This window comes from Trichosurus vulpecula, chromosome 4, assembly GCF_011100635.1.
Source record: "Trichosurus vulpecula isolate mTriVul1 chromosome 4, mTriVul1.pri, whole genome shotgun sequence".
Classification (NCBI taxonomy): domain Eukaryota; kingdom Metazoa; phylum Chordata; class Mammalia; order Diprotodontia; family Phalangeridae; genus Trichosurus; species Trichosurus vulpecula.
The window spans coordinates 190,708,497-190,725,681 of NC_050576.1; the positions used below are offsets into that span (position 1 = coordinate 190,708,497).

Here is a 17,185-nt window from a genome sequence, read left to right on the forward strand (position 1 = left end):
AAATTGTAGGAAGCCTGACCCGGGCATTGGGGGAGCATCCTTTGTGATACACAGCTATACAGGCATACACATACACACCTTCTTGGCGATATATATGCACACAGTCATGCACATTCAAAGATATAAGAACGTACCTGGACATATTCCCTTCAAAAGACCGGCCACTCACCCCTACCCCAGAGTCCCTAGGACTTGCCTCTTTACTGGTACACAGGACAGCTGGTTCAAGAATCAGATTTCTTGGAGGTCCCAAGAGAAAAACTCCAGCCCCAGAGCCTCAGCCCTTCACCCTATAGAGGGGTACTCTATAACCCAGTTCCCACATCTAAACCTCCCCCAGTTGTACCCTTGCACTGTCCCCCCAGTTCCAAGTTTCTTTCATCTGTATCAGCCTCCAATGCCCAATTCTAACCCCACAAAAGCCTCCCTTCCCAAGTAGTCTATTAAACCCAAGGGACAGAACTATCACTCCCCGGTTTCTTCATCCTTGTCCCCACTTACCCTGAGTCCACAAGGGGGTGAGCTAGCCTGTTGTTGCGGGAGGTACGAGGTACCGGGCTTCAGGTTAGTTGGGGTCTTCCCCACAACTCATTCTGCCTATTTTATATTCCTCCCTGCCCACCTCCCCCAAAGTCTCCGCCTCCTCACTTTCATCATCCCTCTCCTTTCACCAACTTCCCCCCCTCCGGTCCCCACTCAGAGGAGGGACAGAATGGTAAAAGGGAAAACCGACGGCCCCTTAGATTTTGTGACAATAACTGAATCTAGGGGACCCCCCCCCTGGCCCCAAGCCATTCCCCCAGTGCTAACCAGCCTCCTGATGAAGTAGTCTTCCCCTGGAATATATTTCCATTTTTCTCCCCACCAACCCTGCTCACCATCATCCCCCAGGCTCCTCTCCTAGTCAAGGTCACTGGATTCAGATACAAGGGTTAGGGGGTTGGGGGGAGAAGAAGGGTGAGAGGTCAGTTAGTCTACCCTGTGACTGTAGATTTCAATTCCCTCATCACTCTAAGGAATCCCATAGATCGCCAATACTGGATCTCACTACTGTTTCACTGTAAAAATATACATTATTTTATGGCTGCCAACAGGAGCCACTGGAGCGTGTGATTCCCCTCACTCTTAAGGGAGAAGAAAGATCGTATTTGGGGGAGGGGGAGAGGCAGAATAATGGTTAAGGGAATGAAAAAGGAGAAGGGAAGAGAAGGAGGAATAAGAAGAGAATCTGGAAGAGAAAGAAAAGGAAGAAACTCCTAGACAGGTGCCGTGAGGGCATCTCCAGTGCCTAACATTGTGTAGGCTCTTAATACAAGCTTGTAGGACTGGATTGAATGTAAATTTGTGAAATCCCAGGCCTTACCTGGGTCCTGCAATATTGCAAGTCTTGCAATATTCAAAGTACGCCACCAGATGGAGGCCTAACCCAAAACTAACTGCCAGCCGGAGGCCCAGAGACAAGACAATCAGGCAAGGGGACTTTGAGCTGAATGGGATTGAGCAAAGAGGGGCCCCAGCTGAGCGGGGAGAGCCCCAAATTAAAGGATAAGTGACTTCAAAGTTTTGAGTCAATCCTTAGAAAATGTCTGGGATTCAGTACAAAAAGGAAAACATTATCCAAGGGGAAGGAGCTGGTTGGATGAAGTCTGAAGCCATTTTTTAAGAAAATGACCCCGTCCTCTAGGTCCAGTTGGGTGGCAAAGTGGGGAAAGGGAAGGAAATAAGCATTTATTTAGCACCTACTGTGTACAAGGCACTGTGCTAAGCTCTTTATAGATATTATCCCATTTGGTCCTCACAATAAGCCTGGGGAGTAAGTGCTATTATTATCATTCCCATTTCATAGTTAAGAAAACTGAGGCAGGCAGGGGTTAACTGACTTGCCCAGGGTCACTTAGCTAGTAAGTATCTGAGGCTAGATTTGAACTTAGTCTTCCTTACTCCAGGCCCAGAGCCCTCCCTATCTACTGTACCACCTAGCTAAAGTGGACAAAGAGGGCACTGGACCTAAAGAAGACCCGAGTTCAAATGCTGACCAAGTAACTAGCTGTCTGAACCTAAGCAACTCCCTTCTGTCTGCCTCAATTTCCTCATCTGTAAATTGAGTATGATAAGAACACCTACTTCTCAGGGTTGTTGTGAGAATAATTAAGATAATTTTTAAAAGCACTTTGCAAACCTTAAGACACGCTATAAATTCCAGCCATTGTTATTTATACTTTATATTATATAATGTTACTATTCTCCTCTGGACTCTTCCGAATTCTCAACAGACGGGTGCCCTCCCCAATCCAGCAGGAATGGCAAACTGCTCGAACATGACAGGCAGTACAAATGCTTGCCTACATGAGCTACGTGAGCTGGCTCACATGAGAAATTGTATCTCAAAACCCTATTTGCCACTTCTGACTTGGATTTCTTTCCTGAATGTAGGTGATCAAATGACGATCCTGAGATGGACATTTCAAGCCTTGGGAGCCACTTTGGGAGTTCAAGAGGTTGGGTCCTAAGATGGCAGATTAGAGGCAGCAACCCAACTGAACTCTCTCAACATTCCCCTCCAAACAACTTTAAAATAATGTCGTATCAAATCTTGGAATGGCAGGGCCAACAAAAGGTCAGGGTGGATATTTTTCTGGCCTGAGAAAACTTGAGAAGTCTGCAGAAGACGTTTATGACTCCAGGGTAGAGGTCTGTCCTGTGGCAGCAATAGCCACAGCAGCAGCTTTGGGAGCTCTCAGCCCAGAGATGGTAAAGGGGTCAGACAACTGGTCAGAAAGAGATTGCAGGGAACCTGTTGCTGGCCCTGGGTACAGCTGGCACTGATTGGTAATTCTATTGCCCATACGCAGTTCTGGGCTGTAGTTCCGGGCAGAGAGAAGCACTTGTGGTCAGTCACAAGGGGCCCTCATCACAGTTCCAGGGCCAAGCAGAGTGCTAGTGCTTGCTGCTGCAAGGGAGAAGGGGCCTTTCCTGGGTAAAGACCAGAATGCAGATCAGAACAGTGACCACATCTCTCCCTGGATTACAACACCACCTTGAAAGCACAAAAAACTTGCAGACCTCAGAAATGACTCTGAAAACAGCAGCATAAAAAAACCTGAAGCTTGGGAGAGTGCCTCCCCAACCCCAGGTGAACAGTGTCCAACTTTAATATAAAGTTCAAAGTCAAGAAATAGGCTAGAAAATTAGCAAAAAAACAAAAAGAACTTGACTATAAAAGCTACTACAGCGACAAGGAAGACCAGGACACAAACTCAGAAGATGACACTAACATGAAAACAACTATAACCAAAGCCTCAAAAAAAAAATTTTAACTGGACACAAGTCTGACAAGAATTCCTGGAAAACTTAAAAAAGAGACAAGAGTGTGTAATAGCAATTTAGATTTGAAGATCTGTCCCACCCATTAATAGGCCATGTGACCTGCTTACATCACAGGAAGTCTAAGTCACATGTAGTGGCAGGAGCTTGCTGAGAGGAAAAGGAAGTTGTGTCACAGGAATGCTGAGAGAGAAATACCTGTTAATGGCCATAGTGATAGTTAAAACTGAGGTAAAGAAAGTTGACCTGTGACAGTTGGTGGCTATCAGTGAGTGAGTTTTGTGGGAAGGCCTCAGCAGGGGGTCAGAAAGGTTTTGGGATGGTGAGGCTCCATGCTGTGATATTGTATTTTAAGTTCCTTGCTGTTATGATGAAGTGGGCTGACTGACTGTGGGAGCTGAACATTTGGTTTTGGGATATGGTTCTCTGGTGTTTGAATAAATGTCATATTTCTTCTACCTTCTATATGGAGAGTCTCTCATACTTTGCGATACAGAACTACATAGGCATATTGATGATTATCATTGATGTTGTGTTTATTGCCTTACTCATACAGAGTGGTATAGGAAAAATTGGGAAAAGAAATAAGAGTGATGCAAGAAAATTATGCAAAGAGAATTAACAGCTTGATAAAAGAGGCACAAAAAAAAACTATTGAAGAAAATAACACCTCTAAAAAACAAAATTGGTCTAATGGTAAAAAAAAAAAAGACAAAAAGTCACTGAAGAAAATTATTCCTTAAAAAGCAGAATTGGGCTGGAAGAAGCGAATAACTCCACGAGACCTTAAGTAACAAATAAACAAAGTCAAAGAATGAAAAAATAGAAGAAAATGTGAAATATCTCATAAAAAACAACTGACTTGGAAAATATATCAAAGAGAGATCATTTCAAGAAATATTGAACTACCAGAAAGCCATGACTAAAAAAAAAGAGCCTAAACACCATATTTCAAGAAATTATCAAGGAAAACAGTCCTGATATCTTAGATCCAGAGGGTAAAATAGAAATTGAAAGAATTTACCAATCACCTCCTGAAAGAGATCACAAAATGAAACTTCCCAGAAGTATTATAGCTAAATTCCAGAGCTCCCAGATCAAAGAGAAAATATCACAAGCAGCCAGAAAGAAACAATTCAAATATCATGGAGTCACAGTCAGGATCACACAAGATTTAGCAACTTCTACATTAAAGGAGCAGAGGGTTTAGAATATGATATTCCAGAAGGCAAAGGAATTAGAATTACAACCAAGAATAACCTACCCAGCAAAACTGAGTATAATCCTTCAGGGGGAAAAATGAATATTTAATGAAATAGAGGACTTTCAAGCATTCCTGATGAAAAGATCAGAGCTAAATAGAAAATTTGACATTCAAACACAAGATTCAAGAGAAACATAAAAAGGTAAATGTGAAAGAGAATTCATAAGGGATTCAATATGGTTAAACTGTTTACATTCCTATGTGAAAAGATGATTCCTGTAACTCCTAAGAACTTTATCTTTATCAGAACAGTTAAAAGGAATCTACATAGATAGAGGGCATTGACTAGAGTCAATTATATTGGAATGGTCTCCCCCAAAAAATGAAGGCATGAGAAAGAAGGATTCACTGGGAGAAGGGGACAGGGGGAAGTACAGTGGGGAATTTTTTCTTACATAAAAAAAAGGATGCAAGGAAGAGCTTTTACAATGAAGAGGAAAATGGGGGGGGGGACATTGCAGACAATACTTGAACTTCACTCTCATCAGAAGTGGTTCAAAGAAGGAAGGATACATATACATACTCAGTTGTGTATAGAAATTTATCTATCACAATAGGGGAATAGGAGGAAAAGGGGATAAGAGAAATTGGGGGAGATAAAAGGGCAGGCAGATTAAGGGAGGCAGTAGTTAGAAGCAAAATAGGAGGGACAGGTTAAAAAGAAAGAGAAAAGAACAAACAGAAGAAAATGAGATGGAGGGAAATACACAGTTAGTAATTATAAGTATGAATGTGAATGGAATGAGCTCACCCATAAAACAGAAGCAGACAGCAGAATGGATTAGAAACCAGAATCCAACAATATATTGTTACAAGAGACACATTTGAAACAGAAAGACACATACAAAGTTAGAAGAAAGGGCTGGAGCACAATCTATTATGCTTCAGCTGAAGTGAAAAAGACAGGGTAGCAATCATGATCTCAAAGCCAAAACAAAAATGGACCTAATTAAAAGAGATAATCAAGGAAGCTACATTTTTTTAAACAGCACCATAGACAATGAAGTAATATCAAAAACTTTTGCAGCAAGTTTCTCTAATACAGGCCTTCTCAAATATATGGAGGACAGAGTCAAAATAAGATCCATTCCCCAATTGATAAATGGTCAAAGAATATAAACAGGTAGTTTTCAGAAGAGGAAATCAAAGCTATCTATAGTCATATGGAAAAAAAAAATCTCCAAATTACCATCTATTAGAGAAATGCAAATTAAAACGACTCTGAGGTTCCACTTCACACCAACCAGATTGGCTCACACAATAGAAAAGGAAAATGATAAATGTTGGAAGAAGTGTGCTATAAGAAGCGCTATAAGAAATGATGAGGGGAATGGCATCAGAAAAACCTAGTAAGACCTATACAAACTGATGCGACATGAAGTGAGAAGAACTAGGAGATCATTGTGCGTAGGAAGAGCAATGTTGTAATGATGGTCCACTGTGAAAGACCTGGTTACTCTGATCATACAATGATTCAAGACAATTCCAAAGGACTCATGATGAAAAAAAATGCTGCCCAGAACTGAATGATCAGGTCCGAGGGTTTTTTGATTGGGCGGGGCGGGGGGAGGGGGGAAGGAGGGGGCGGGGAATAAAACAAATAACATAAAAGTCGGGAAACCTGGAGTTAGTTTGATGCTAACTTGCTGAGTGACCTTAGACAAGTCACTTTCCTTGATCCCTTTTTCTCCATAAAATAAAAGGATTGGATTTTTTAGGTTTGCAAAGAGCTTTATATAACGCACAATCTCATTTTATGCTTTCATCAAGCCTGTGAAATGAGTGCTGCAGGCATTAGTATCCTTATTTTCCAGATGAGTAAGACAGAGGCTGAGGTTAAGTGACTTGCCCAAGGTCACATGGCTAGTAATAATAGCTGACACATAGCACTTTGAGGTTCACAAAGTGCTTCCCATATATAATATTATCTCATTGTATCTTCACAACAACCCTGTGAGGTAGGTGCTTCTAATATTCCCATTGGGGATATTATCTATTATATCTAATATCTAACATCCCCATGAGGCAACTGAGGCTGAGAGAGATGAAATAACTGGCCCAGGGTCACACATTGATTGTCTTATGCAGGATTCAAACCCAAGTTTTTGGAACTCCACTATTTATCCACTATTACTCCACTTCTAACTTAGATGGGTAATAAGGCTCCAACATCCATGAGTCTCTGATAAGCTCTGTGACTTCCAGATGGCCACGCAAGTCTTTATTATCCAGGCCAAAGAATGTGTCTCATGGACTCTCAGAATTTGAAATTCAAAATTTTTTTCACTGAATGCTAATTTTTTCACATGTAATTAGGAAATATTTAATGAAATAAAAATGTATTTTTTTAAAAGATAGTCTGTGCTATATATAGCAGAACTCAAAAGCAGAGATATGAGAAGACATTCTTACTTCTCCCCCCACCCTCCCCTTTGCAGAGGTGAGAGGCCCACAAAAAATTTACATTGTACATAATTTGAGGCTTTTTTAATGTATTGATTGAGCATGCTGGGTTTTTTACACTTCTTTTTTTCTTTAAAAAGTACTGCTTGTTAAATGGGATGGCTCTCTTGGAGTGAAGGAAAGATAATGGGGAAAACTGTGGTAATGTAAAGAAAAAAGATCAATATAACGTATTTTTTAAAAGCCTATGTCTCATACTCCAAGGTTTCTTCCAGCTCCAACATCCTAAAGTTCTATGATTCCGCATATCATTCATTGATATTTAGAAATCTTTAGAAAGATTGCTGAACCAGGAATCAGGAGATTTGATTGGGGGCTCTGATCTTCCCCTGGAAGAAGAGAAATGATGCCAACACTATTAAATCTGAACTCCTCTGTCTGGCTTTTCAAGGCTCTCTCTCCACTCCAGTGCTTGCCTATCTAGGTGAAGTGATCTCCTCTGCTTCCGCATCTTGTATCCTTTTCTGTACTCTAGGCTGCTTCTTCACTGTATGTATCAGGTACCTTTGCCTTCTCCCCTGGCCAGAAATGTTCTCTCTCTCTTCAGTCTAATCCAAATTCTGTCTCTCCTTCAAGGCCAGCTGAAGTCCGATCTCTTTCGTGAAATCTTTCCTGATCCCCAAAATACTAAAGCCCCCTCTCCCAAATTACCTTGTATTTAACAATTTTGTATTTATTTCTATTAATTCTCTTTCTATTTATTTGGTACAGATAAGTATATGCCCTTTCCTCCCCCTTTAGAATATCAGCTCCTTTGTTGCCAAGAAGGCATTATTCGATTCACTGAATTTTGATCCTTAGTGCTTAGCACGGTGCCTGGTACCTAGTAAATGTTTAATAAAGACTTGATAATTATTTAATTTATTGAAAGGAGCCTTAAAACATAAAAAGCATGAACTAGAAGGAACCTTGGAACCTAGAATATTAGGACTGGAGGAAACATTAAACAGAGTATCAGGGTGGCAAGGGCTCTTAGACACTATCTAATCCCTCCACTTTCTTGGGGTTTTAAAATTTTTATTCATTTTGAACTTATATACAAAGAGACAAAAAAAGAGAACATTTCCATGTACATAGCACAACATAAAAAGAGGAGTCAATATAAAACCATGAATTTCCATTTCACGGTTTCCTTTTTTTTGAAAAGTATGTATTAAATACTATACATCATTTTCAAAGCTACCCTGCAGTTCTGTACTTCCTTCTAAGTTTCTTTTCTTGTCTCCCATACATGTTTTCTCTCCCACCTCCACCCCACCCTAGAGAAAGCTACTGTTAAGCACAAAAATGTATATTTATGTAAAGCCATACTATACATCCTTCTATTTATCAGCTCTTTCTCTGGATATGGATATAGGTGCTTTAGAGTTGAGTATTTCTACTACTCAAAATGACTTCTTGGTTCAAAGTTGTTCTTAGAAAAATAGTGCTGTTACTGTATACAGTGTTCTCTTGGTTCTGCTCATTTCACTCTTCATTATTTCATACCAGTCTTTCCACATTTTTTCTAAAATCCACCAGCTCGTCATTTCTCATAGCACAATAGTATTCCTAATCCCTTCATTTTCAGAGGAAGAAAGCAATTCTGTGATTAGGGGCAAGGGCCATTCTTGGAACTATTTTGTGGTATGTGGGTCCTACTGGTCAGTCACAATGGGCAGGAGCTCCTCAGAAAGGCTAACCTTGCACACCTGATGCTGGTGATGGATTTGGAGGGGATTCACTCCTTGGTAATGATTCTTACTTTATCACTGAGTCTCCCAGGCTCATTTCAGTTCAAAATAGCTCTGAAGTATTATTCCTCTGGCAGTTGAAGATGGTGACAGGAGGGAACTTCATTATTTGCTAACATTTGATTCTGAATAAATCTTCTCCTTTCCCCCAAAATTCTCCCTAGTTTTCACCTGCCTGATAGTGGGACCCTTTTCTGGATCGGGACCCATATGGGGACTCTCTTGTGAAGGGTACTAGGGTTAGGGGGGCTAGGGGTTCAAATAAACAATGATGAGTTCACGATTCTGTGTGCTGGTGTTATTGGCCTAACAGCTCCACAGCAGCTGCAAGCAACATTGTTGTTACAACATGTATACACACATACATAAATATGTATACACGTATTCATATTTATGTATACACACAAATATAACAAATACGCAATAAATATATATATATATATATATATATATATATATACACAAGATAATATAAGATAACTTTGGTGGACACTAGCAGCTGTGGGGATGGGGATGATGTCAGAAAAAGCCTCATGTGGCAGGAGATGGTGTTTGAGATGAGTTTCAAAGGAAATCGAGGATTTCTAAGAGAAGTAGGTGAAGAGGGAGTGCATTCCAGGCATAGGGGACAGCCCTGGCAAAGAAAAGCATCAAGATAAGAGATGCAATGTCATGTAAGGCAAGAGCAAATAGGCCACTTTGGTTGGATTGTAGATTGTATAGAGGGAAATATGGTGTAATAAGCTTAGAAATGTAGGCTGGAGACAAACTGTGAGGGCTTTAAAGGTTAGACAGAAATGTTTGAATTTGATCCTAGAAGCAACAGGGAGCCAGTGAAGCTTTTTAAGCAGGGGAGCACTGTTGCAGTTTAAGGGGTTCAGGGACTTCCCAAAGACCAGAATATTGGACATGGTCGTCTGGAATGAATTCATGGACTCAAGCATTCTTCAAGTCAAGGTGGCAAAGGTTTATTACAAAGCCAATATGGTGGGCAGAGCTCCCTAAGGAGCTTGCTGATTAACCGGAATGATGCTAAAGCTTATATAGAAAAAGTAGTGGATTATCTGGCAGATATGCTAATTAGGTGATAATTTATAATCTTGGTCACAGGCGTCATTCACTACTGGAAACCAGGGGAAGGGGTTTCTCAGGGGTGTAATTTTGATCTGTTATGTCTGTAGCAAGATAGATTTGACTATAGCTTGACCTCTGGATTGAATATGATAACTGAGAATCAACACATGATAGTTCTGTGGTTACAAGAGAATAGTCCTGTTTTTACAAGAGAATTTCTTCAGAGGTCACCTTGTTCTTGTGATGGGGAAAAATAGTTTGTTTTACTGGAGCCCACTCATGAATAATTGAGGGTAAAGGTAGTTTGTCTTACTGGGGCCAGCTCATGAGTTATTGCTAGGCATAGTGTCCTTAGGCTGGAGAGAAAACTGTCAGGGATAGTGTTTGGAAGCTAGGGAGAAATGTGATCTTGGAAGTGGGGTCCAAGCACAAGCACTCCATCAGCACCATGGCTCAACCTACATTTTAGTAATATCATTTTGGCAGCCAGGAGTAGAAGAGATTAGAAAGGGAAGAGACTCGAGGCAAGGAGAACAAATAGGCTCTTGCAATGCTCCAGGTGACTGGTGACAATGACCTGAACAAGAGTAGAAGCTGTGTGAGGGGAGATGTTAGATGATCCCTTTGCTCAGACTCTCCCTCCCTCCCACCTCTGATCTACCTGCTTCTCAAGTAGCCTCCTAAGCCTGTAACGCACCCCGTGGAGCCCCTGTTTGATCTCAATCTCATCTCTGCCCTGCACCCCCAGCTCCCAGGGATCTGCTGCCACTCCCTTTCCTCCTCTTAGTCCCATAGCCATTAATTCTATAGCTCCTCCCATTCTGCCTCTCTGACCAAGGCATTCTATCTCCCATCCCCCATCCCCTCTAAGCCTTCAGAAAGCTCTTCCCCTAAAGGCTTAGGGCACTCTTGATTCCTCTCTTCCATCCTCCCCTCCTCCAGGAAGGCTCTCCTACTCTACTTACTCCACTTTGCCTCTCTTCAATCCTCTCCCCATTCCTCCAGACTTGGTTTCCAGAATTTTATTTTACTGGAGAGTCTGTGCTTGCCTCTCATTCCCTGAGATCTGGGCATATGTCTTCTCTGTCAAACTAAGAGTTCACCAAGGACAGGGTCTTGTGTGTGTACCATTGGGCTGAAAGCTCTCAGAAAGAAGAAATAGTGTTTGTAGCCATTAGAGTGGGAGCTGGGGTGGGGGAGGGGAAGGACAGTATCTGCTCTTATCAGAAGAGAAAGCTCTGTCTCCCCTTTTACACAGATTCTCCCCCACCACTTTGTCCTTTGAGAGCCAGCTCTGCACCCAGGAGGCACTGAATGTCACTGATCAGCTGATTGAGGTCAACCTTAACTTTCTCTCATTGGAACAGAGTCCCCACTCTCACTTAGCCTACTTCAGCCTGGTGGGCTCAGGCTTCTCTAACATCTATCTCCTCCAGCACGGGGAGCCAAAGACCAAGCAAGAAAGACCAATGGAAGGCACAAAAAGGGAGACAGACACATTGTTTCCATGAAGCTTGCTTTTTATTAAGGAATCAGGAAGCAGTCACCTATAGTCCTTCCGCAGGTGCAGGACTTAGAGCTCGCCAAACTGGAAGCCCCCAGGTGCTGCCCCCAAGAGTTCGAGGATCAGAGGTTCAGCAGAGTCTTGACCTTGTAGAAAGTTCTCTGGTATGCAAATGAGATCGATCAGAAGGTGGAACTATCACCAAGCATAAGGCTCTTCTGACCTGGAGGGGAGGAGGGAGAGGGAGTATGCTTCCCAGCCACGATTTAAAGGATGTATGTATAACCCGGGGAAGAGGGGGAGACTCCTTTATTGAGGTATGACCTGATCAGAGATGAACAGTTTTGACTACCATCTGAGACTGGCCAAAGGAAGAGATTGGGGTATAGGGAGGAGGCAAGAGCCAACACGCAGAAATACAGAATCCTGGTCTTGGGGAGAGGAAAAATGGAGAAGGAAGGTGAGGCTTATAAGATGGAGACAGAGAATTGACTCCATCTAATTCCTAGAAGGAACTACGTCTTACCTACCTTATATCTCCTCTATTGCTTAGCCCAGGGCATTCCACAATGTAGTTATTTAATGAATGCTCTTAGAACGAATGGATGAATTGTCTAGAAAACCACTGGAGTCCTTCAGATGTGAATGGGGAAAAAAAGAGGCACCAGTCGTTCAACAAACCTACATAAAGCCTGCCTGCCTTGTGCAAGGTCCTGTGCTAAGCGCCAGAAATAACAAGTCCCTGCCCTCAAGGAACTTACAATCTAATAGAAAGGGGGGGGGCGGGAGAGTAAAGAAGGTCTGGGAGGAGGGGGTGAATTCACCCAGACTTGCTGTTCTGGTTTCCGCTGCTGTCCAGAAAGAGACTCTCAGCCAGCCGGCCTTCTGTACTGTCCCTCTTCCCATACCTGGAGGCAGGGCAAGAAGAGCCAGGTGAGGGGCGGGGCTAAGCGTTGGTCCCACCTCTTACCCCCCTCTTCACAGTGAGAGGGTTGGTGGTACTACCTGGCTGGAGATTTCGGGGGGACGGTTGTTGCCCCGGAGCTCAAGAGTGACGGGTGAGAGTTGAGGGTAATGCAATACTGGAGGTGGCCTCAAAGTATGCCCCGCCCCATCCCATCCCGCCCACTATTCCCTCAGCCACCGCAGGCAGGAGAGAAGCTGGGCAAAGGCGTGGAGTGCACCCGTGGGCGTGCAACACACACACCACACACACACACACACACAGCCTCGGCCCCTCACCGCTGCCTGGTGACCAAATTGAGATAATGCCGAAGGGAAGCGTAGTAGCGACTGAGCTCCTCCGGGGAAGCGTCCCCGCGCGGGGCCTTAGGTTTGGAAGGGTAGGCCTCCACCAGAACCCCTAGGCAGGCCAGCAGAGCCAGTAGCGCTGCAGCCGAGATCGTCCATGGCCTCCGAATAGTCATTATCTGCAGAGGAAGAGGGTGGGGTAGCCTCAGTCTCCCCACCATATATCTATCTCTCCCCTCCCCATTCAGCCGCTGTAAGACACCCCCAGGAGCGGCCAAAGGATTTTAGGATTTAGAGCTGGAAGGGACCTTAGAGCCCAACCTTCTCATTTTACAGATAAGGCAACTGAGGCTCAGAGAGAACTAATTTGCTCAAGGTCACTGGTAATAAGAATAATAATTATTATTTATTATATATTATATAATTATTAATAATAAATAATAACACTTATGCAAGACTTAGGAACAGACACCTAAATACAAGCACAAACATTCGCTATTTTCCCAATCCCAGATTGTACACCTGAGTGACTGGGAACTTACTGACTGGCCCACCTCCCCATCACTACCCTGGCTCCTCCTTACCCTTGCCCTACAGAATCCTTGTTATCAGAAGGAAGGAGGGGATCCTGTGAGAAACAGCCTACCGTTCTTACCACAACTTTGCCTGTCCCTGATACCATCCTTATACCCACCTCAGAACATAAATGGCAAGACCCTCAGATTCAGGGAGCTCTAAAAGGCCCATCTAGATCCTCTATCCCCAGAACATCCTATCCTCTATTAAAGACTCCCCACCTATTGTCCCTCTCTGGTTAATGGGGGAGCCTCAGACCTGGGTGCCCTCCTCAGTCCCAGTTCCTCTCATCATTCTCCTAGTACCCTAACTCTCAGAGCTAAGTGCTCTTTCTAAGTCTCCTGCCATGCCACTCTCAGTTTCCCTTACTTCCCTGGAGATGGCAGTCTCCTTCCACCACCCCTTTACCCTGTCCCCAAACCCTCCTGGCTTGTACCTTGGTTAAATACTCACAGTATTAATATGGGAAGTTGGGAGCAAAAGGGAGATAAAGCAAGAATGGAGTTAGTGTAGGGGTTTTAGCTGTTTGCTTGGTCCAGCTGACTCCCTCCAGGTTCTTTCCTCCTGGGGTTTTTATTACTGCCTGAGAAGAAGGAGGGGAGGGGAAAGGAGAGGGCAATTAAGAGAGGGGGAGGGGAAATAAGGGGGTGATAAAGAGAGGGGGAGGTCCCTCCCTCCCTCCCCCTCTAACAGGATCACCTTGCTTCTTCACCAACATGGAGAAAGGTGACGTTGCTACCTCTTTAGGACCTGGGGTGGGGTAGATTGATAAAGACAAGGACAAGGGTCCCTCTGGAGAGGAGTCCCCATTCTCATCCTATCTGCTCCACTCAGCTGAACAAAGAAAAGACCAGGTGTGGTTAGGGTTTCGAATCTATAGGGTGAGTGCACTGCTTTGAATCCATGCCAAACCTGCTTCTCCCAACACAGCTGTCCATCTAGACATTTCTTTTCTCTGACCAGTAATGACTCCCTCCCCAGAAAGGTCTCAAACCACAGAGTAAGAGAAGGGATCAGACTAGCTGGCTTCTAAGGTCTCATTCCAATATTTATTCAGCACATTTGGGTGGGGAAAGGAGAGAGAACAGAGACTCTTTTGGGAGGGGGGACAGTTAGAGGTATCAGCTGAAGCACGGAAAAAGGAAGATCTCTTTTACATTGAGGTTGGGGATTGGACTGAATAACTTTTTGGTGCCATGACTTCATCTGGAAAGGAGGAAGTGCCTAAAGGCCCTTGCAATGTCCCCTCTCCAAAAGAAAACAAGTATTTATTACCTTACCAGGCACTGTGCTAAGTGCTTCACAAATACTATCTCATTTGACCCTTATGAAGGAAGTGAGTGCTATTATTATCCCCATTTTCCAGTTAAGGAAACTGAGGCAGAAAGAGTTTAAGTGACTTGCCCAGGGTCACACAGTTAGTAAATATCTGAGGCTAGATTTGAACTTGGTTCTGCCTGACTCCAGATCTAGTGCTCTATCCACTGTGCCATTTAGCCTCCTTTACCTCCACATATACTAAAATATATGTGGTGGGCAGTAGTCAACTTTACAAGTTTCCACTCCCCAAAATAGTTGCATCTCTGCTGACACTGGTGCCAGCCAGGTACAAGCCTGACAAAGGGGGCCAAAGAGACTATCAGTGACTGGAATCCTGCCTGACCAGCCATTCAACACCACCTTCCTAAGAAATGGTGAGGCCGATCAAGAATATTGCCCTTTTCAAGGGAAGAGCGCTATCTTCCTAAGATTCGAATACAACAATGGAGAGACCTAAGCACTCAGATACTTGGAAAATTCACCCAAGTCTTATGAAGAATAAGAGATGACTTTCTCTAGTCCCTCACTTCACTTCCCAATCCACCTCAACTTATACTGGGGTCTGAAAACAAGAATTACACCAGGAATGTTCAGATCATGTCATCAGTAGACATGGCACCACACTAACAAGCCTAGACTCTGATCTCCTAGTTTCTAAATAAGTAAGAGCATCCCACATGCGTGGAGAAACCAGATGGCAAATTCAGCACCTTCAGCAGTTACTTTGGACCCATGGGAGATTTGGAGCAGATGGGTGATACAGGGAGACCATAGGTGTGTATCTGCTTGACACCAAAGCAGCCAGTGGATTTCTAGAAAGTATGTAATGATTACATTAAAATAATTAAATTTTCCATTTTCCATTCTGCTGGGACATCCTGTATACAGAACCAGAGTCCTAGCTAATAGAAAGGGACAGAGTCAGGCTAACAGGCTGAGAGAGATCAAGATAAAGACAGAAAATGAGAGAGACAAAGACAGATGGTGAGACAGATAAAATGAACAGAACTAATAGTAGACTGAGAGAAAGGGAGAGCAAAAACCAAGTATCAATCGAAAGAGAAACGGAGAATGAAATAAGGATTTCAATAGAATTAACAAACAGAATTAAAAGAAGTCAAGAGGTAGTGAAACAGATCAGAAGCAAGGAGACATATGGAAGACAGGCATTACACACACATAGAAGGAGAAACAGTGACTGAAATATAGAACCATATCTGGAACGAAGCCCTAAAGATAGATTTTACTGGTTATGGGATGGGAGGAGAGGGATGGGTTCACACGAATGAAAGGGAAAGATAGTCTGCTTCACGAGGGTTGGAGACAGACATCTGGAGACAGACAAGGATACCCTTACTTCTACCCCTTTGGTTGAGCAACAGAGTTGGTCCTTTCCTATTCACTCAGGACACACTCTTAATATGACTGAGAAGATGGAACTGTTGACATCTCATCTCCCATCCTGCAGAAAGAAAGGAGGTTTTTAGGGAGTCCTCAGTTCCTCTAGGGAAGGGATTCTTAACCTTTTTGGTGCCATGGACCCCTCTGGCATTCTGGTGAAGTTTACCTCCTCAAAATAATGTTTTTAAATACATAAAATACATGGATCTATAGAGGAAAGTAGATAAAGTGATCAAAAAAATTTTAAACCAAATTCATGAAACAATCGGCCCCTAGGGAGAAACGTTGGGAGCAATTAGGATTACATTATCCAGCACTCTGTCTCTAGGCAGTTTTGTGACTACAACACCCAAGCCAGATGGCCATTGGTCCAATTTTTAAAGCTTTCCAGGGATGGCAACTCTACTGCTCCTTTTAATTACCTGTTTCTGAGTCAAATCACTCTGATTCTCTGGAAATTATTCTTTATCAGTGAGTTGTGTCATATGGATTGAACACATCTCCCTCACACAACCCAATACTAGGTTCTGGGCTCTGATAAAGGCTCCACCTGCAGGGACCTCCCAGTCTGATGAAGGAAATCCAGTCCTTTTCCTCAGGGAGCTTCCTGAAGGGAGAGGCAGGACACTATCCTGACAATGTCAGGACAGATACTATCACTGAATTAAGAGCAGATGAATTAAATATGGACTGTGTATGCCAGTGTTATGGACGATGAGGAAGGAGTGACAAGGTTAATCAGGGAAAGGATCCTGAAGTGTAGTAAGACAAAATGAAGCAATGATTGGAAGGAGAAGAGGCTTGGCTGAAATCCACCATGCCATGCAAAATTCCCCCTCCCAACAAACTGATAATGTACCTAAGGGTTCTTGTCTTAATTCCCTTGAAAGAAGGCTCTGAATCAATATTCAAAGGCTCTATGATTTCCTCAGTCTAGAAACTACCCCCCCCCCACCAATGTAGACATTTGTCTATAACTTTTAAAAAGATGTATAAATATTGGTCATAACTCTTCTCCACAACTTGACTAGTGTATAAATTCAATGCGAAAAAAAAGATGTATAAATAAATAAGGGCTAGCATTTATATGAATACATACTATGTTCCAAGTGCTTTACACATATTATGTCATTTTATCCTCACAACAACCATGGGACACAGGTGCTATCATTAACCCCCTTTTCCAGATGAGGAAACAGAGGTTAAGCGACTTGCCCAAGGTCTCACAACTACTTAGCAACTGAAGTGAGATTTTAACTCAGGTCTTCCTGACTC

At 43.1% G+C, this 17,185-nt stretch overlaps 1 protein-coding gene across 1 annotated transcript; it reads right to left on the bottom strand.

Annotated features, from left to right (window-relative positions):
• Positions 1-11,360: 11,360 nt before the first annotated feature.
• On the bottom strand, positions 11,361-12,789 carry PYY (peptide YY). Its single transcript, XM_036758240.1, has 3 exons — positions 12,605-12,789; positions 12,187-12,270; positions 11,361-11,585 (listed from the first exon to the last, which is right to left on the bottom strand). Exons 1-3 carry the CDS (start codon positions 12,787-12,789, stop codon positions 11,561-11,563), a joined length of 294 nt encoding a protein of 97 aa, XP_036614135.1. The 3' UTR covers positions 11,361-11,560.
• Positions 12,790-17,185: the final 4,396 nt, after the last annotated feature.